Raw genomic sequence first — 19,445 nt, 5'->3', positions numbered from 1 at the left:
GAAATCCTGGCAGACAATCGACAGCCAGAGCCAAAATCCCAATGCAGTTTTTTTTATTCATAGCGTCCAAAACATCTTTCACATGCAAAAGATAAATAATTAAAGGTGGTCACAGACACCGACAGCGCTCTAGAGATCTGAGCGTGACCCCTGTACAAAGGCTCAGACTGTCTGGAGCTGAAACTTCTAGGAAGGGGGCGGGGGTTACATCCTGTCTCCAGAGCTCCTTCATCCTGTCTGAACACCTCCCCCCAACACCCACCGCTCCCCAGGATGCAGGGAGGAAGCTGCCAGGAGACGGAGGGGATCTGAATTTAATTACTCACCTTTGCAAACCTGAGCTCAAAGTGAGTTACAATTTGGGCACAGTTAACAGGCCGATACAGTACAGTGCGGAGCGCACTGTTAACCCGCGATTGGACGTGCGTTTTCCCTTACCCCTTATTCAGTAAGGGGTAATAGTGCGTCGAAAACGAGCGTCCAACCCCCCCGAACCTAATAGCGCCCGCAACATACAAATGCATGTTGATGGCCCTATTAGTTATTCCCGCGCGATTCAGTAAGTAAAATGTGCAGCCAAGCCGCACATTTACTTTAAGAAATTAGCGCCTTCCCAAAGGTAGGCGTTAATTTCTCTTGGCACCAGGGAAGTGCACAGAAAAGCAGTAAAAACTGCTTTTCTGTGCACCCTCCGACTTAATATCTTGGCAATATTAAGTCGGAGGTCCCGAAAGTTAAAAAAAAAAAAAAAAATTTTGAAATAGGCCTGCGGCTCGAAACCCGGACGCTTAATTTTGCCGGCATCCGGTTTCCGAACCCATGGCTGTCAGCGGGCTCGAGAATCGACGCAAGTAAAATTGAGCGTCGGCTGTCAAACCTGCTGACAGCCGCCGCTCCAGGACAAAAGGAGGCGCTAGGAACGCACTAGTGTCCCTAGCGCCTCTTTTTACCACCGGCCCTCATTTAAATAAATTACTGTATCTCACGCACAGGAGAGTGTCCTCTGCGGGCGCTGGGAGAGTGATTTTTACTGTATCGGCCCATGTTTCCCTGCCCCAGAGGGCTCACAATCTCAGTCTGTACCTGAGGCATCGGCGGGTGAAATGACTCGCCCGAGGAGGGAGAATTTGAACCCTTGCTTCCCTGGTTCTCAACACCCCCCCCCCCCCCCCCCGCTCTAACCACTAGGCCCCTCTTGCAGCTCATGGTCTCTCGTCTCCACGAAATAATGACTTGGGGGGAGAGAATGCGGCAGCCCACTTAATGGACCCTAGGGTTCAGGAATCAGATGGACTCTGGAGTGATGCCATTTGGGCCAAGTCTGAGTAGTGGCTGAACCCAGCTGGGCATCAGCTGGCTGTTCCCTTCTTCACCCTTCACGATCACTGCCTGCACACTGAATAAGTGATTCACGGCCTTGCTAGAATGCAGCCTGATTTACAAGATCAGATAAACAACTGAAGCTGCAGAAGTCTTCCATCTATTGCCCTCCCCAGGGCAGGGGGACGGTCCTGGGTTCCTCCTGGGATGCTGCAGGCTGCCGCACCGGAAGGGCCCAGGTCCTGCCCAGGGTAGCCAGTGAAGAAGTGGTGACAGGAGGGGAGCAGCAGCCGCCACTGGGTCCTCGCTTTCTCATTTGTATGCGGGTTCCTGTGGAGCAGAAAATACTTCAGTAAATAATCTGCTCCCCCATAAACGGGAGACTGTCCACGCCGCCAACGAACCGCCCTCACGTACCCTCCTGCCTGTGGCTGGAGGCCCGGACCCGCGTGCCCACCCTTCCCCCCCCAGGCTTACAGCTGCCACCTGCTTCCGCGGCGTAAGGAACTGGCTTCGCCCCGCCGATTTCCCTGAAAATCAGAACCGCATGCACGCAATCGCGCAAACCCAAGACTGGCTTAGTCCGTCCCTGATGATCCGGCACCATCTGGTAACCCGACTGATCCATCCTTCTCCTGCCCCTTTGGGGGGGGGGGGGTCTGCGGTCTGGACTTGCACTTCCACCTCCCTCAGTGCCTGGTACTCGGATCTGCGCTCCCAAGGCGCCCAGAGTCACAGGATCCCTGACTCTACCTTTCCGACCCATGACATCCGAGGTCTGGGGATTCAGAGCCCTGGGTTTACTCTCTCGCCCCCGCCCGCCCTGCTCACAGCTAATCACCGGACTTACGCCCTTGTCCTTTCGGCAAGTGCCGCACAGGCAGCCGAAGAGCCCATTGATCATCTGAGTGAGGCAGAGGACAATCTGGATGAGGCTGACGGCCAGGATGATGGAGAAAAGGGTGATGTTAAACTCCACAACCCCCTTGGGCTCGCTGCAGATGCTCCACAGCTCCTTATTGAAGAGGTAGCTCTCGTTGCTGGCAGGGAGAGAGAGAGAGAGAAAGATATAACGGGGAAGGGCCGAAGCTCTCCCTCGCCCCAAAATGAAGAATTCCCCTCACGTATGCAGAAAAGGCGGAGGCCGCATGGAATGGCATCCCAGCGGAAGCCGAAATACAAACATTATTCAAGGATAAGCACAGAGGACCCTCGGATTTAAGGGGGTGTGAGAGTGGGAAGGGGGCTTCCTGCAGTACTGGGTCAGGACAGGGAAGACCAAATGCACCTTGGGGTCCTTATCTGCTGTCATATATTGTTTCTACTGTTAAGGTGGTGGAGAGCAGTTGGCTCTTTCGAGTGAAGAATATCACAAATCAAGGGGGCGGGGTCTAGAGAGGCTGCTCTGAAAGCGCAGCCGCCTCTGGGGCAGAATTTAATGGAGGTGCTTTGGGGACAGGGGGAGGGGAGACTCACTTGAACTGCTCCAGTTCCCCTCTGAAGGGAGATGTCCAGTTTTGGGTTCCCGAAATCAGACAGTATGGGCCGTGCACCAGGCCCAGCACGGCAACCACGCTGCTGTAAAGCGAGCCGGCCACGCCCACTGCGGCAAATGCAATGGACAGGAACATCTAGGGAAAGGACAGGGAGAGAGAGAGAGAGGCTTTCAGCGCATGCCCCAGATGTTCGGCGGCAACATTTCTTCCCCACCCTGCGCGGTGCAGGGCCCGTCTCTTATGTACATCTGCACAACACCGGGTGCGTCTAGCAGCACTGCGGAAATAAGCTGAAGCAGGAGGCACGCGACGCGGCGGCAAACGTACCCCGCAGCGGTTGGCACAGCAGCCTTTGCGACCCGTGGCCTGGATGTGGATCGCGGGGATCAGAATCTGTTTTGGGAGACAAAAGGCAGATTTAGAATCCATATCCCTGGTCCAAAAGACAGCAGAGAGCCGGGGTGTCGCCAACCCTGTTCCTCATGCAAGCCTCTCTCGTGGGCAGCGGTAACGACTGCCCACGGTGTCACCCCCGCCCCCCCCCCAGTGTCTTGGGGGGGCGGGGGTGACACCGGAGTGGAGGAGCAGCCTAGCGGTTAGAGCATCGGGCTATGACCCAGGGAAACCAGGGCTCAAATCCTGGTCGCTCCTTGTGACTTCAGGCAAGTCACTCTTCCCTCCGTTGTCTCATGTACAAAGTTAGATTATAAGCCGGGGGGGGGGGGGATAGGGAAATACCTACAGTACCTGAACGTAATCCGCTCTGAAGTGCCGAAAACAGAATTTAAAAAAAATCTAAATAAATTATGAAAGACATTTTTTTATTAATCAGATGCTAAGATTATATCAAACATTTTCTCCTTACATAATTGCGTTCTCCAGGGCATTCTCCCCCATACTGCTGATGAGAAAACTGGAGTAAGCTTTGATAAATGCGCCACCAAAAGTGACATTTTTAAGAGGTGGAAGGGATGTACTGTTATACAGGGCCTGGGGCTCCCATCCGGGCATTAGGGGTTTGAGAGATGAGCGTCAGGTTTAGAACGGCAGGGGCACAGAGCAAATAACAGGCAAAGAGATCTGCAGAAGATTCATGCATCAGGAAAAAAAAAAAGTCACACACCTAAGTGATCTCCCTCTCCTGAGGCAAGCATTACATCTGGAAAGAGTGTCCTTGTCCTATTACAGAACAAAGGATTAGAGCTGAGGCAGAGGGAGATAAAGCCACTTGTGGGAGGCCACACATACTGTTAGTAGCAGAGCTGAGGATTAGAAGCCAGGCATCCCCATCTCTCTGTGCTGTGCTGTAACCCCAGGCCGCCTCCTATTGTTCTCATACTCTCTCTTTCTCCCTGCATGCAGTGGTAGGGGACCAGGAGGGACTTGTAGTTAAAGGACCCTCACCAGGACGCCGCCTCCGATGAGCCCTCCGAGGTACAGCACCTCCGAGGTGATGTACTCCCCCGAGTTCTTGATGTACTCCATGCTCCATCCTGGGAAGAAGAGCAGGACGTTGCAGATGACATTAGCAAGGATCAAGGGGTACAGGGAGGCCCCGATGAATTTGGCACACTTCCCCGTGCACATCTTGGAAGTCTCGGGGGTAGCAGGCGTGGCAGAGGATCCAAGGCAAGAGCGCAGCTTTTTTTCCCAGCCCGGTTCTGCGGGGTCTTTATATACAGTTCAGCAAGCTTCAGGACCCAGTGACGCATCGGCCCCTCCCTGCTGATAAGGACCACTTGGAATTCGGACTCCCGTCTGTGCAGAATCCCTGATCTCCACCAGCGCGCCACCCTCCACCTCCGGGAGGTTCGCAGTGTGTGTGTGTGTTTTGGGGAGGGGGTGCTATGCTGAATTCCAGTGCAGGACTTTGTGGGAGAGCTAAAGCTCAGAGACCTCCTGCAGCTTGCTAGGAGCATGATGAAGCTTCACCCTGAACCCTGCTGCCTCCCATATCTAGTAGAAGAAAAGCAGGAAGAGAGAGGGAAACCAGGCAGCTCCCTGGCCTGTGCTATCTGCAGGCTCTTATCTCTCCCTTTAGGGCTGCTATATATTATGATTATAATTACTGACAGCAACCTTTGCTTTCAGAGGAAGCCACTGGCCTTGGCCCTGTCCTCTCCCCCCTGATAGTACAGGATTGCTGAGGCAAAACCTTAACGCCTTCGCCACCAATTTGAATGAGGCAGGGCACCAGGGCCCTCACCCAGGCTGGCATTCACAGGGGGGACGGGGGGGCACTACAAAGCTGGCACAGACTGGGAGGTGCCTGTCTCTCACTCTGGGTTAGATCATTGAACAAGAGTTGGAGTTAGAGGAAGTCAATCTAATCTCTCATTTCATAACACCACCCCCCCCCCCCCCCCCCCACACCATGCTCCTTCCCCATCTCTGCAATCTGCACTGCTACACCTCAGTACCAAACTCCCTCTTCCTCCTCACAACCTGCGGTTAATAATAACTCCAGGACTCGTTAACCCCTTCGGCTCCATCCTTACCTTCTCAACGCTGCGCTTTCCGCCCTCTGACTAGCCCACCTCTTTACCCCTAAACGCAGGCTGCCGACGCACCCAGTGGCCTTCCGACCCGGTGCAGTGGGAATTCAGTGCCTGCCTCGCTAAAATCTCTCTGTCCCGGGGTACTTGCCAGGTTCTTATGGCCTGGTTTGGCCACTGTTGGAAACAGGATGCTGGGCTTGATGGGCCCTTGGTCTGACCCAGTATGGCATTTTCTTATGTTCTTATGCAGAGAACATCTGCTACAGGCCTCGAGGGGCACGGATGGAAGCAGAGAAGACCTGCCACAGACCACCCCCACATGGTTTGGGTGCCAGAGAATCAAGCTGAGCTAAACTCCAATACTGGAAAAACTGGTAGAGCCAGAGCCAAGAAGATAACAGCCATTATCTGTTACATAACATGGTCTCCAGTGGCCTTTCATTCCTACTGCGCCTTTATGCCCACCTTCTCAGCTCTGTTGTCCTGCCTACACCTATAAATCTCTGGGGGACACTTGGGGGTTCAACTACCCACCTTTTACAAATCTCTGGGGGAAACTGAGGGATCAACTTCGCCTCATGGAACCTGAGGACGCACTTACCTCCCCCAGGAAAAGTGCAGAGAACTCATACTGGCTTCCTGCAAGATCCAAGTGTTCCCTTATTGGATAAGAGCATGCATTGCTCTTTCCATAATTGATGCAATAAACATTAAACTTTTATATTAAGCCTGTCAATAAGGAAATGCAGGGTTACATAACAGTCAGTGCACGTCACCCCAGGGACTAAGGTTTTAACATGTACTTGGCACAAAGACAGACATATCTGGGAGCAGGTGAGGTGACGTTTGAGACTATTCTCCTCTACTGGTGAAGTACTTAATGTAGGCTGCCTCTTTATTCTGGTTAAAATGCTAGAGCTGAAGATCCAGATTCCAATCCCACTACTGCCACCAATCCAAACAAAATCCCACTACTGCCCCCCAGGTTTTCTGACTTGGTACTAGAAGCGCAGATGTGTGACACCTGCATGTCCAGAATCCAATCCCACTTTTACCACCATGTTCTGAAACAAACCATAAGTTGGTGAAACAAGGCTGCAATGTCTGTGTGATTTGTCTTGCCTAATGCTATGTAAATATTTAATACTGTATATAACTGTTGTTGAGGAAGTAACGCAGACAGTATACTATACATAGTCACTAGTTTATTGCACTAATTCCAGGCATCAGGTTTCTAGTCAATAACCTCATTCCAGAGTGTCAGGCACTGATCCCCCACCAAAATACTTCCTCTTGTGTGAAGCAGTCATTTGATTGAGGCACCTGGTCCTGCACAGCTTCAGTAATGCCACAGGCCTCTCTCCCCAATCAGATCTGCAGGAAGGGGCAAATCACTGCGGTTTTGGCCCACTGCTGGTCCGGATGACGCGGAAGGGTGCGCCGTGGCCAGGGATCACCACATCTGCCATCGTCAGCACCTTCTGCCGGCTCCCCTCCTGGAGAACTGGGTTCTCGCTCAGTTCCCTCCAGGTCTCCTCGTCACCCTCACATTCAAAGAGATCTCCTGCTACTGCCACGGTGCCCTCTGCCGTACCCCGGACAAGCACACTAGTGTCGGCGCCTGTGTGCCCAGGGGTGGCAATCACTTCCACCCAGCTGTCAATGAGGTAGGGAACTCCTGCTCCGAAGTCGTGGCTCAGGTAGTGGTCCCTCCTGCAGATATCATAGGACACCAGGAAGGTAGCTTCTGGGAAGAGGTTCAGGTTGCCCACATGGTCCGAGTGCCCGTGAGTACACACCACGTGTGTGACATCAGTGGGCTGGAGTCCGTGCTCTGCCAAGCGCTGCAGGATGAGGTCCCGGTCCCAGGGGCTCCCTGTGTCTACCACAATGACCTGTGGCCCTTTAATCAGGGTGATGGTCCCATCTGCCCTCATATTGCCATCCTGGTCTGTTTCTGAATAACCCTTCTTGATGACAGACAAAGAGTATGGCTCCCCCTGGATCTCCAGGATGCCCAAAGGCTCTGTGCTGATGGACACCCTCACGGCAGGACACTCCTGGGTCCAGGGCTCTCTCCAAACAGGCTCACGCAGCGGCAGTTCCATCATCCCGCGCCAGGCTTCAGCGACACTCAGAAACGTTCTGTAAAAAGAGAAAGGCGATGAAGAGCAGCCCGACAAGTCATTCCCAAACTGGGCTCCTCCCTTCCCTCCCTCCATAAGCTTGGCCAGGGCGGGGGAAGGGAGGAAGAGGACAGACATCCACACTCCACTGAAAAAATACTCCAGATTTCAATTCGTTATTCAACATATAGAATTCTTTTAAAGTGTTATTTCTTTTTAGCATGAAATAGGTATTACTAAAGGTAGAAAATTCAGTTACCCAACATTTGAGGCTCAGCAGGAGGGAAAGAATACAATGAAATCAGCCTGAAGTAATGAACACAACATTGGGCTCAGAATGTCCCTTGCTTGGCCCCGACTCTGTAAAACCAAGCCATCTCTGCTGGAGATCTCATTCTGAATTAGTCTTCCATGGTTTCATTTACATTCCCTTTCTAGAGGCCGCTTTTAAACCTTAATCTCCTGATCACAGCCTGGTTGGGTTTTAACCATTTTTCACAATAAATGAGATTGTCAAAATCTCTTGTCCTGTACGGCAGTGCTTCTTAATCCAGTCCTCGGGGCACACTATCCACAATGAATATGCATGAGATAGATTCACATGGAAATCCATCTCATGGAACAAGGGAGGAGGAGAACTGACCATTGCCTCGCCTCCCACTCCACTCCCCTCCAGAGACCCCATAGGCCGAGGGGATGTCCCAACATGGGCAAAAGCTGTAGTAGTCAAATCTCTTTAAGCTTCTAAACAGCCCTGACCCAAACGGAGAGAGAGTGAGGACTGAACTCTCAGATGGCAAGCCTCACAGGTAGCCTTGCGCTTGGACCTGTTTGTCCTCGGCACCGAGTTATCCTGAACTTCGGCTCTAGGCGGCCTCCTGTGCTCACATCAATGCCACCCGGGCGTACACACGTACCCCTTTCAGGACACGCACAAATACATGCTCAAGACTAGGTTGTGGTTGTACACACACAAGTACATGAGCAAATACGCACTCATATAGGCCATGGTCGTTCGCCTACGAGTACCTGTGCAAGTACGCGCTCAAGTTTAGGTTGCAGTCTCATACGCACAAGGACCCGCGCAAATATGTGCTCCAGTCTAGGCCGTGGCCTTACACGCACAAGTATCTACGCAAATATGTGCGCAAGTCTAGGTTGCAGATGAATGTGCTTAAATCTAGACCACAGCCTTAGGCACACAGGTCCCTGTGCATGCAACTGCCATGCAGCGAGACTGCACGCACACGCCTACGCATGCGGGAAAAGAACCGCTGCTGAGGACTACCACACGGCTAAACAAAGCCTCCCTGCACCTTCAGCGTGTTTAGGACTGGATCCATTTAATATCCGGCACCGAAAATTATCGGCCTGAAAAGCTTCTCAACGGCTTAGGCCTCTTGACAGGGCAAGAATCCATGGAGGCTGGGGCCAAGAGCCAACATCTTGCTAAATACGCTTTGCGCGTAAGCAAATTAAAACCGTCAGGAGCTGTCTACCAGAACTAGAGACTCCTCCTCACTGCGGGACAGGGAACCACCGGCGACAAATGAGGAGGGAATTCCCCTGCCTCTCCCACCAACACTGCCAAGGAATCGAAAATGTTTGCCATTTCCACGCTGACAAGGAAAGCCTCAGTGCTAGACCCTGTCATGCTCGACGCAGACCCCAGAATGCCATGCCGCTTTTGCCACACACACAAGCTGTTCCTCTCTGCACCTGCAGCACCTCAATGACAAGCAAGGGAACATTCCCTCAGCTCCACAGAGCCAATACCCAATCTCCTCCACAGGCAAAGAAGCTGCTGAAAAACCTCATTGCTGAGCTCCCCAAGCTGCTACGGTAGCTTCTCCCCCTGGAACCTGGCTGCTCCACAGATTCCTTGTTCTCTCTAAGTTTTTTACTCTATGAACAAATAAAAGATCCATAGAAACCAATACTTTCCTTTGGTGCAGAGGTTCAGGTTCCAGGAGTGCAGGCCACATGGCAGATAGTAAAAGAACCAGAACACTAGCTATATCCATCTCCTTTTGCCAAACATTAGTGACCCAGCCCAGGACAAACTTCCCTGCTCCACTGGGCTTGCAGTGCAGAACTGACAGCAGATTCCATTGCTGTCTCATGGGGAATAAGGGATCTGGACCACTAGATGTCCACCCCAAGAACCTCCGGACAGAGCTATCAGAAGGGTCACCAACCTCCTGCTCATCCACCTCAAACCAGGGAGGATGGCTCCACCGGGACCTCACAACCATCTGGGAGGATCCAGAAATTTTGTCTTTTAATCTTTCTGTTCTCTCTCTCTCTCCAGACTGCAGGTTTTGCACCAACCACCATCTGCTGGAGACAGAGAAATACTGAGGGACTGCAGGTGGCGCACAGGGTTATGTACAGTATCAGTGAAATTTTCTGTGTCTCCATCTGCTGGCAGGTAGGCAAAACCAGGGAGTCTGGAATGATCTGGGTACGTACAAATAATAGTTTTTTTTCTGTTCAGTTTTACAGCGTCGTGGAAGGCACAAGTCAAGAGGGTGAAAGAGGACTGGGGGGGGAGGGGGGGGGGGAAGCGAGCAAGGGGACCAGATTAAAAATAAATAAATAAAAATCAACCCTCCCACCAGGGCTGGTTCTGCTCCCAGGGGTGGCCACCTCAGGTCCTGAAGTAGCATGGGGTAACCAGCACGGCATGGCAGATATGAAACTTGCTGGGCAGACTGGATGGTCCATTTGCTACTTTCCTATCTTCATTACTATGGAGAGCCACCAACAGGCCGGGTTTCCACAATGAATCTGCATATACTCTGGAGGGAATGCATACAAATGTATCTCATGCATATTCATGGCGAACAACCTGAAAGCCAGGCCTGTTTAAAGGTCTGGAGGACCGGAGTTGGCCACCCCTGCTCCGTATCGTTACCCCTCCGCCCTGAAACGGAACCGTGTTTATCATCGAATACTCGCAGCCCCTCTGCCGGGGCTGGCACGAGCCGCTTTACCCTTTCTCTCCGCCCTGGAAACAAAGGTTGAATAAGAGAAGGAAGCGCAGGTCCAAGCTGTCGCCGCGTGCCGACCCATACCGAGCATGCGCGCTAACTAGCTCTCCTCTCCCCCTGGTGGGCCCGGCTCGGCACCGCCCTCTTCCCAGCGCATGCGCAGAGCGGTGAGCGTCGCGGGTCCTGGCAGCGGTGTAGACGTGCACCGGAAGAGCCGGACTCGGGAGAGAATCGTTTATCTCGACCGTGAGGACGGAGTCGAGGCAGGGTCCTCAGGGCTTGTTGTGAGGTCCAGGAGCTAGTATTTCGCTCTCCCAGAGGGTTTTCCGGTCTCCTGAGCCCGCGGTTTATGATTCACGCAGCTGCCAGGACCCGGGAGGCGGGTCCTGCGGGGGAACAAGATGGCGGGCGGGGAGCGCGCGGGAAAGGGGAGATACATTTCATGCCCGTAATATACTCAGAAAGAGGGACATCTTACAGCCAAAAGAGCTAGACATCTCACGCTCATACAGAGAGCGAGAGCGTAAGAGGGACAACGTATCTTTAGCATAGATTGACGGGAAGGGAAAGGTATTGAGAATGACATAGAAAAAGCCTCAAAACACAAATCAGGAGAGAGGCTGTTAATGTGCACGTAAGCATACTGAGAGAGGAACAGGTAACATTATATGCCCATGCAGAACAAGTACGAGTCACTGTACACCGAGACAATGTGCAGAGAAGCATAGGGAGATGGGAGAAGAAAGTATAGAGAGCTATAGAGAATACACAGCACAGACCTGATCCGCTAAACTTCCCCCTCCCCCGCCCTCATAGATGCAAAGTGGGAACCCCCCCCTCCAGTCTAGTAGAAGGTTTGCAGCGAGTACAGCAGATGTGTGTAGAGAAGGGAAGAGACGGAGATCCTGGGGGGGTGGGGGTGACAGACACTGTGCCTGACCTGGCCCAGGAGGAGGAGCGCCAGAGCAGGGTGAGTGACCCTCTGAAGCTGCTTATTTCTGTTGGTGCTGAGAGCGATTGAAGAATTACCTACTGACAAGATCACAAGCTTGCTACCAGCCACCCCCCCCCCCCCCCCCAACTGTGGTCCTGTAAAAGCTTTGATTTTTGCTGTGTAACTACACTGTGACTTAAAACCATGTGGGAGAAGCATCCAGCATGCATGCCCATGTTACTATAGGTATCCAATGTAGATGGATCCACTATGGTTGAAGAGGTTCACTAACAGAGTTGTAAAAATCCACACCTGGAAAAAATGTTTTCTGTGCTTTCAGATTATGAATTGTTATGACAGCGTTATATGAGCTTTGAGCAGTGGTGATCAGGAGCAGAAAAGAGATTGGGGCTGCCTTGCTCACCAACATTTCTTAAGGCGGGGGACTGATGGTCCTTTCTTGTCTTTCATCCCTTGCTGTAGAGTCAGTGAGGGCAATGGCTGAGGAGAAAAAGCTGAAGCTGAGTAACACACTCCTCCCCACAGAGTCCATGAAGGTCATTGCCGAATCCATAGGCATCTCCCAGATGCCGGAGGAGACCTGCCAGCTGTTGACAGAGGAGGTCAGCTACCGAATCAAGGAGATTGCACAGGTGAGGGCATGGAGTTCCTTGTCACAAATCAGTGATGAAGTGTGCTGGAGAACTCACAGATTCCTGGGAACTTGATAGTAGCTGTGATGTGAACATTTCTACTAGGCCCCTGGAAATGGAATTTCACAAAGGCCCACCTAAGCTGGGATTTGAACCAGTGGTGAAAGGTTCTGTGCTGCTGATTGATATGGCACCACCGAACTCCATCTCAGATAACAGTGCAGGATCCCTAGATTATTGAAGGTTACATATTTATTTACATTATCTTCCTAGCAATGTTTAAGCACTTTACAAAGATCTTCCTGAGGGAGAAGTATCATTTATAAATCATCTGACTTGTCTAACTAGGGTCCCAATGAAACAGCTCTCTGTCACCTCTCTTGCCTCCCTGCTTTCTATGTCTCTCCTTTTTCCTGACAGTGTTTTTGCCGCTCCATTTCTTCATGTTCTCTTTCATTATCCCATAGGATGCCTTGAAGTTTATGCATGTGGGAAAGCGACAAAAGCTGACTGTGAATGATATAGATTCTGCCCTGAAACTGAAGAATGTGGAGGTAAAAAGGTTTCTGGTGCTCCTCTTTACAGGTTCCTTGCCTTGAAGTTTATCCGGCATTTGTTTGTCTCTCTGGGGGTTCTCTGCTTTGGAGGTTTATTCTGCGTGGGCTTCCTTGGCTTCTCACTCTCTGTCCGTGACTGCCATGCTCTGGAGTTGATCCCCTGTGCCTCTCTCTCTCTCTCTCTAGCCCCTGTACGGATTCCATGCTCAAGAGTTCATCCCCTTCCGCTATGCTAGCGGTGGGGGTAGGGAGTTGTATTTCTATGATGAGAAGGAGGTGGATCTCAGTGACATCATTAACACCCCTCTGCCCCGCGTGCCTCTGGACGTGTGCCTGAAAGGTAAAGACGAGTCAGGGGGTATTGAAGTGTGTATTCTTGTAGTGTATTAAAATTGGGAAGAGGTGTTCCCTGCACGTAGCCGGATCAGTCCAGACTGTGGGTTGTGCCTCCCTTCCAGCAGATGGAGACGGAGAAAAACTTGAAGGGCACCCTCTCTTAACCTGGTGTGCCGCCTGCATCCCTTCAGTATTTCTCTGGTGTGTTTATGTGTGGTGTTATAGAGAGCGGTATTACTGAAGTGGGTTAATGCTAGGCGAGATTGTGAGTGATAGTAACACTGGTGTGGAATTTCTTCCTGATTGGTGGTGTAGTACAATACAGACTGACTGAGCATGTCTATTTATCTTGCAGCTCATTGGCTGAGCATTGAAGGAGTCCAGCCTGCAATTCCTGAGAATCCACCTCCTGGTACTTTATCCTCCTCCCCCCAACCTAATATCCTGACCTCTTTGTTTTATAAAATATCCTGGGATGTCTGTCTGTTTTGTCTCTTCTGCATGTGTGACTGTCTCTTGGTTTATAAATGATTTTCCAGCTCTCTCTGACTCAGAGTTTTTATATTCAGTCCTGTGACTTTCTTTCTTTGTTTCCACTTAGCCTCCAAAGAGCAGCAGAAGATGGAGGCCACAGAACCTCTAAAGGCCATGAAACCTGGACAGGAGGACAGTGGGCCGCTGAAGGGCAAAGGTCAGGGTTCGTCTGCTTCAGATGGGAAAGGTCAGTTTGCTGGGAACTGTGCAGCGTCTGGGAGACCAGAGCTCAGCTCCCTGCATCTGCTGAGATGAGAGAGAGACAGAAGCTCTTTCTTGTAACCAATCAGATCCTTCCAATAAGAAGTATCGGCAGCCTGTGCCGGAACTTAGCCAGGGCACGGAGTTTTAATATCCCTGTGCGTCTGAAAAAAAAAGTCTGGTGAGATTTTTTTTTTTTTTTTTTTTTTAACATCCACAGAGCAAGCAAGCAGGCACCACTTGGTTCTGTGATAGTTTGGAGGGAACAGCACCTCCTAACACCATGTTGGGGATCAGGGTCAGTACCAGCTCAGGAAAAAGAGTATTGCTAATATCGTGGTAGAGCACTGGGTCTGTGCTGGGTCAGAAGGAAGTAGCATTCTTGTGGGGCACTTGAGTTAGTACAGACTCGGAGGGAAGGAGGCTTTCTAAAGCCACGCTGGGATACTAGGCCAGTACTCGCTCAGAGGGAAGTGTTCCTCCTCGTGCCATTCTGGGACACAGGGTCGGTACTTGCCAAGGGGAACAAGTTCCTCATATTAGTTCCTGTGTCTCGGGCCAGGCCTGACCAGGTGTCCTGCCGCCTTGTCCCTTGTTCAATAAAGTGATTTCCTGTAGGCACAGAATGGTGAAAATGGCCCTTAGCGAGCAATGTGTCAGGCAAGGCGGCAGGAAGATGGTTGCCAGCCTGGACTCCTGCTCTCATGGTCTTGTGCTCCTCTCGCAGGGAAAGAGAAGAAGGCCCCGGTGCTGGAGGGAGGCCCCCTGCGATTAAAGCCACGTAGTATCCACGAGCTGTCGGTGGAGCAGCAGCTGTATTATAAGGAGATCACGGAGGCCTGCGTGGGATCCTGTGAGGCTAAGAGGGCGGTGAGTGGGAGCCCTCCCTGTGTTTCTTTCCTTCTTTTCTTTGCCGCTGCTCATGTTTCTTCTCCGGCTTTTGCAGGAGGCTCTCCAGAGCATCGCGACTGATCCCGGACTGTACCAGATGCTGCCCAGGTTCAGCACCTTCATATCTGAGGGGGTGAGCACCCGTTCCCAGCGTCGAGGGGCTTGTTGGATGCTTCCTTGCAGTGGGACGGGATCATGTATTGATTATTGCGCTTCCGCCCACAGGTGCGCGTGAATGTGGTGCAGAATAACTTGGCTCTGCTGATTTACCTGATGCGCATGGTGAAAGCTCTGATGGATAATCCCACCCTGTACCTGGAGAAATATGTACGTGTTCTGGTCTCCTCTTGGTCGCGGGTGATAGGGGGGAGGGGGGGGTATCTGTTTCATTCGGGTTTGAGGTAACGTCTTGGTTTGGATGTGGACCACGAGGGAAGGGGTTCTCTGCTTTGGATATTAGAGTCTCATCCCAGCCTTCGGCCCTTGTTCCCCTCTCCTCTTCCAGCTGCACGAGCTGATTCCCGCGGTGATGACCTGCATTGTTAGCCGCCAGCTGTGCCTGCGTCCAGATGTGGACAATCATTGGGCCCTGCGAGACTTTGCAGCCCGGCTTGTGGCTCAAATCTGCAAGAACTTCAGCACCACTACGAACAATATCCAGTCCCGCATCACCAAAACCTTCACCAAAGTGAGAAGCAGCCCCCTAATTGTATTAGCACTAGCGTACGATACTAGCAGGCAGTCCCATGGCAGACTGCCTCGTCCTCTGCCCCTTGTTTAAGGACCCATTGGTGAGTGACTCGTCGTAAGCCTGCTGGGTCTCTCTCTCTTCTCCTCTTTCTGCAGTGCTGGGTGGATGATAAAACTCCGTGGACAACCCGCTACGGATCCATAGCAGGACTGGCAGAGCTCGGCCACGATGTACGTTCTGAGGTTTCGGGGTGGATGGGGGATGGAAGGGGGGGAATCGTGCCTGTGGGGCATGCGGGGTGGTTTTTCCCTGCTTTGTAATCGCCCTCCCACTCTTTCTCTCTCTCTCTGCAGGTAATTAAGACCTTGATTGTGCCGCGGCTGCAGGTGGAAGGGGAGCGGATCCGCAGTGTCCTCGAGGGCTCCATTGTCAGTAACATTGATAAAATAGGAGCTGACCATGTCCAGAGCCTGCTGCTGGTGAGAGATTTCATCATGGCTGTTTCCGCCTTAAACTGCTTGCCCGGTGTATGTTTGTACATGAATGTGTGAACGCTGGCGTGTGTGTGTGTGTGTGTGTGTGTGTGTGACACAATAACTTTCCAAGGAATCGGACATGTGTCCACGCTCTTTTTCTCGATCTCTGTGCAGCTAAGTGTTTGGTCCTTTCTTTTTTTTTTTTGTCCTGTGTTCTCTGAGCCTCTCCTCCCCTTTGGGGGGCGTCCTGATAATCTCTTTCCTTTCCCTCCATCCCAGAAGCACTGCGCTCCGGTTCTGGCTAAGATCAGGTCTCCTCCTGATAACCAGGATGCCTTCCGAACGGACTACGGCTACCTGGGGCCGTTGCTCTGCACGCACGCGGTGAAGGCTCGAGCGCAGGCTGCCATGCAGGCTCAGCAGGTGAACCGCACCACGCTCACCATCACGCAGGTACCACTCAGTGGCAGCGGGGTGGAGCCTTGCCCCCCCTTTATGCATCTTTTCTAGTTCTGCTACAACCGAAAATGGGCTGCAGCCCCTCCCTTATGAAGAAGGTTAGGGCTATTCAGCTTGGAGACGAGACAAATGAAGAGGGGGATGTGATGTGACGTCATTGGGGGGGGTGGAACAGGTAAATAAAGATTGGTTGTTTACCCTTTCCGTCAATGCACACTTGCCACAGGGTATGGTCAGAGCTAACAGTACAGCCTGGGTTTAAAAAAAAGGTTTGGACAAGTTTCTGGAGGATTAAAAAGTGAGGTAGGGGGCTCACTACCTCCTACATCAGGGAGGTGGCCTTCCAGGAACTTTCAAGCAACAGACTGACCCCGGTGGGAGACAGGGCGTTGGGCTCAGTGCACTCCTGCTCCGACCCAGGAGGGCACTTGTTTTGTTCGTTATCACATGGGTGAGCGAGTTATGTTTTTGGAGCCACGAATTCGGTTGCGCTCTCCACTCCTCGGCTGGGGGCGGTGAGGGCATTGATACATCCTGACTCTTTCTATTTTTTTTTTTCTCTCTCTCTTGCAGCCACGCCCTACCTTGACTCTGTCTCAGGCTGCACAGTCACAAGGCATCTCCCGCACCCCGAGTATAATCAAGGTCCCAAGCACCATCACGCTGCCTGTTCAGACGCTGGTATCTGCCCGTCCCTCCACGCCGACCCAGCCCTCCCCACCACCCACTAAGTTCATTGTCATGTCCTCTGCCTCTGCCAGCAGCAGCTCCCAACAGGTACGTGGGATTTCAGGGGGTGCGGGGGGAGATCAGTGGAGGGACTTGGGGGTGGTGTGCCCAGCTAATTTGGGAGGCATATTAGAATGGGTCTCCTTTTAGGGGAAGCAGGAAGAGCAATGTAGGAATGTAGGGGGGGAGAGGTGTTTATTCAGAAGACAGTCAGTGCGGGGCGTAGGGTAGATATCATTGCGGTGTGCATTAGGGGATCGGCGTGTCGGGGAGAGACTTGGTACAGCTTGTATTATATGTACAGCCGTCATCCTGTACTTCTGGCACAGCTCCTGCATTCAGCCTGGGTTTTTCCAGGGCTGGGACATGTGAATGTCGTCCTATGGCTGAGGATAGTCCCTGCTCTGAATCTGATCTTTACTGCCTGTTTCTCCCTCTCCAGGTGATTACCCTGAGCACGACCCCTGCCGCTACCGCCACCTCTCCTGTCACCACTACCGTTCCCAGCATCCAGCCCATTGTCAAGCTGGTCTCCACGGCCCAGACGGTTACGAGCAGCACAGCAACGGGCAGCGTGCAGAAGTATATCGTCGTGTCGCTGCCATCTGCAGGCGATGGCAAGAGCCAGTCGACCCAGGGAGCCCTGCAACAGCTCTCTCCCTCCCCCAGTGCCAGCCTGGCTCTCTCCGGGCTGCCTGCAGTGAAACAGGAGCGCCCTGAGAGTCCCCAGCCCTCCTACCTCCCCGGTGCTGCTGGTGTGTTTGGAAAAGCCAATGGCTCTCAGGGAGTGCCAGAGTCTCCCCAGCCTTCACAGTGACCACAGGCCCGGGTTGTGGCCCGCCAGCATTGAATCAGTACCAGGTAGGGAGAGGTGGACTCTCCCCAGCCTTCACAGTAACTGTACAATAGAGGCCCGGTGTGGAGAGGAGAAATACCAGTGAGTCTCTGAGGTTGCTGGATTCTCCCTCACCTTTGCAGTGACTGCAGGACAAGGCCGTGTCCCTGAGACATTAAACCATTCGATCTCGATGCGCTAGAGTGTCCCCAGCCTTCGCAGCGACTGCAGGACGTGGAGCTTCCCCAGCCTTCACCATGACCACAAAACATGAGCAAGCTGCGGAGATGATAAAACAAGCGGGTCTGGGGGAGTGCTGGATTCTGTGCAGCGACTGCAGGACATGGGTGTGCCCCAGGCACCTTAACACAGCGAGCCTCAGACGGGGCCAGAGTCTCCCCACAGGATGAACTGAGGCACAGGCTTGGGGTTAAGCCTCTTGGTGTAACCCGTTCAGCTGAGCTCTATGAGAGGGGAAAGACTTGAGAAGGAGCCTCCTCTGAAGCTTGTAACGCCGGAGTTTCGTTTCATTTAATAAAACTTCATCCAGTGTAGCTGTCCCTGTTGTCGCCTTACGTTCCCCGGGGAGGCGCTGCGCCAGCCCGGGGTGCGGCCTTGATTGAGTTGAGAGCCAGCCACAGAAGCCTATGATGTAAAATTCGGCTTGAGCTGGCCCCAGTGTTCCGGAGTGGGCCGGTTGAGCTTCCTCGCCGGGCCGCTGGTGGCGGTCTCGCTTCCCCAGCTCTCCTGCACTCGCCTGGGCTGCCTGTGCGCTCTTTGTGGTGCTTCCTGGGTAGTGACTGGAGCAGGAGCAGTGCTGTCTCTTTCTTGGGTAGGGACAGGATTGCTCTGTTACCTGAACACACACACACATGGGGGGCCGGCCCGGGCTCGATTCCTGATGATGGGAAGCGGGTGTCTTGGGTCCCTGTGGCTTTCAGCACCTCCCCCGCACACCTGTGCTTAGTGTTCTGGCCGACGGTGGCAGCGTCTGAGTCACAGAACCTGTTTTACAGAGGATTGAGTAACCTTGCTTTCTTGGTAACTTGTTCCACCCGCAGCGGCACTGCATCCTCTCTCGCCCTCCCGGAAATCTGCTGTCCCCTCTCTTGCAAATGTATGTTTTACTTTCTTCCCTGCCCTGCTAAGCTCTTTTTTTTTTTTTTTTCCTCCCCCGTGGACGAAGAATGGTAGAAAAGGCTTAGTAAAATCGAGCCCCCCCCCCCCCCCGAGTCACCGTCCTCTGATTGTCCTGGAGCCTGCTGCAGTCAGCCCCCAGGACACCTCTGCAGTCCCCGGGACGTTCCTAATCAAAGAGCGAATTAAAGTTTTGTTAGCAGCTCTGGTGCCCGCTCTCCCCTGCTGTACGCATGCACGGTGACTGCCCCCCCCCCCCTTCCCCCTATACGCACATAGGGTCGGTGAGCCCCTCCTGCATGAAATCTGCTGTTTTTCCTTACTCTGAATACTGAGGTGAATGGGTGGGACCGGGCCCATTCTTTCCAGGAATCAGCACTGCTTGGCTTTCCAAGACTTTGGATCCTGACTCCAAATCGGGTGCCCAGCCCTTCAGCTGGGATCTCAAGCGGCCTCCTGCTCTTCAGGTGCCAGCAGCAGCATTAGAGGTGGAAGTCAGGGGCTGGAGGGGAGGGGGAGGGAGCCCTGCCCTTGCATGGGGGTTTTTTTTGTGGTAAGGGGAGGCCTCGTGGGAGGAGA

General features: G+C 52.8%; 3 protein-coding genes across 7 annotated transcripts; 1 reads left to right on the top strand and 2 right to left on the bottom strand.

Moving 5' to 3' along the window:
- Window positions 1-976: 976 nt before the first annotated feature.
- LOC115078043 (transmembrane 4 L6 family member 5-like) lies at window positions 977-6,359 on the bottom strand. Its single transcript, XM_029580633.1, has 5 exons — window positions 4,221-6,359; window positions 3,144-3,209; window positions 2,797-2,951; window positions 2,171-2,360; window positions 977-1,650 (listed from the first exon to the last, which is right to left on the bottom strand). The coding sequence occupies exons 1-5, from the start codon at window positions 4,401-4,403 to the stop codon at window positions 1,633-1,635; spliced, it is 612 nt and encodes a 203-aa protein (XP_029436493.1). The 5' UTR covers window positions 4,404-6,359; the 3' UTR covers window positions 977-1,632.
- Window positions 6,360-6,499: 140 nt separating this feature from the next.
- MBLAC1 (metallo-beta-lactamase domain containing 1) lies at window positions 6,500-10,694 on the bottom strand. Of its 3 annotated transcripts, none has more exons than XM_029580632.1 (2): window positions 10,437-10,694; window positions 6,500-7,459 (listed from the first exon to the last, which is right to left on the bottom strand). In XM_029580632.1, the coding sequence occupies exon 2, from the start codon at window positions 7,423-7,425 to the stop codon at window positions 6,706-6,708; it is 720 nt and encodes a 239-aa protein (XP_029436492.1). In that variant the 5' UTR covers window positions 7,426-7,459; window positions 10,437-10,694; the 3' UTR covers window positions 6,500-6,705. The 3 variants fall into 3 exon arrangements, with proteins under 3 accessions (XP_029436492.1, XP_029436491.1, XP_029436490.1); XM_029580631.1 differs by having other exon boundaries at window positions 10,518-10,541; XM_029580630.1 differs by lacking the exon at window positions 10,437-10,694 and adding an exon at window positions 10,292-10,414.
- TAF6 (TATA-box binding protein associated factor 6) lies at window positions 10,694-18,283 on the top strand. 3 transcript variants are annotated; one of them, XM_029580629.1, is made up of 15 exons: window positions 10,694-11,403; window positions 11,851-12,020; window positions 12,488-12,574; window positions 12,764-12,917; window positions 13,269-13,325; window positions 13,515-13,604; window positions 14,376-14,518; window positions 14,595-14,672; window positions 14,765-14,866; window positions 15,045-15,227; window positions 15,386-15,460; window positions 15,584-15,709; window positions 15,986-16,159; window positions 16,739-16,942; window positions 17,337-18,283. In XM_029580629.1, the coding sequence occupies exons 2-15, from the start codon at window positions 11,865-11,867 to the stop codon at window positions 17,709-17,711; spliced, it is 2,004 nt and encodes a 667-aa protein (XP_029436489.1). In that variant the 5' UTR covers window positions 10,694-11,403; window positions 11,851-11,864; the 3' UTR covers window positions 17,712-18,283. The 3 variants fall into 3 exon arrangements, with proteins under 3 accessions (XP_029436489.1, XP_029436488.1, XP_029436487.1); XM_029580628.1 differs by having other exon boundaries at window positions 13,515-13,634; window positions 15,989-16,159; XM_029580627.1 differs by having other exon boundaries at window positions 13,515-13,634.
- Window positions 18,284-19,445: the final 1,162 nt, after the last annotated feature.

The sequence above is a fragment of the Rhinatrema bivittatum genome, chromosome 16, assembly GCF_901001135.1.
Source record: "Rhinatrema bivittatum chromosome 16, aRhiBiv1.1, whole genome shotgun sequence".
Classification (NCBI taxonomy): domain Eukaryota; kingdom Metazoa; phylum Chordata; class Amphibia; order Gymnophiona; family Rhinatrematidae; genus Rhinatrema; species Rhinatrema bivittatum.
The sequence above is the reverse complement of the archived record's forward strand: the minus strand, read 5'-3'. Positions and strand labels throughout refer to the sequence as shown.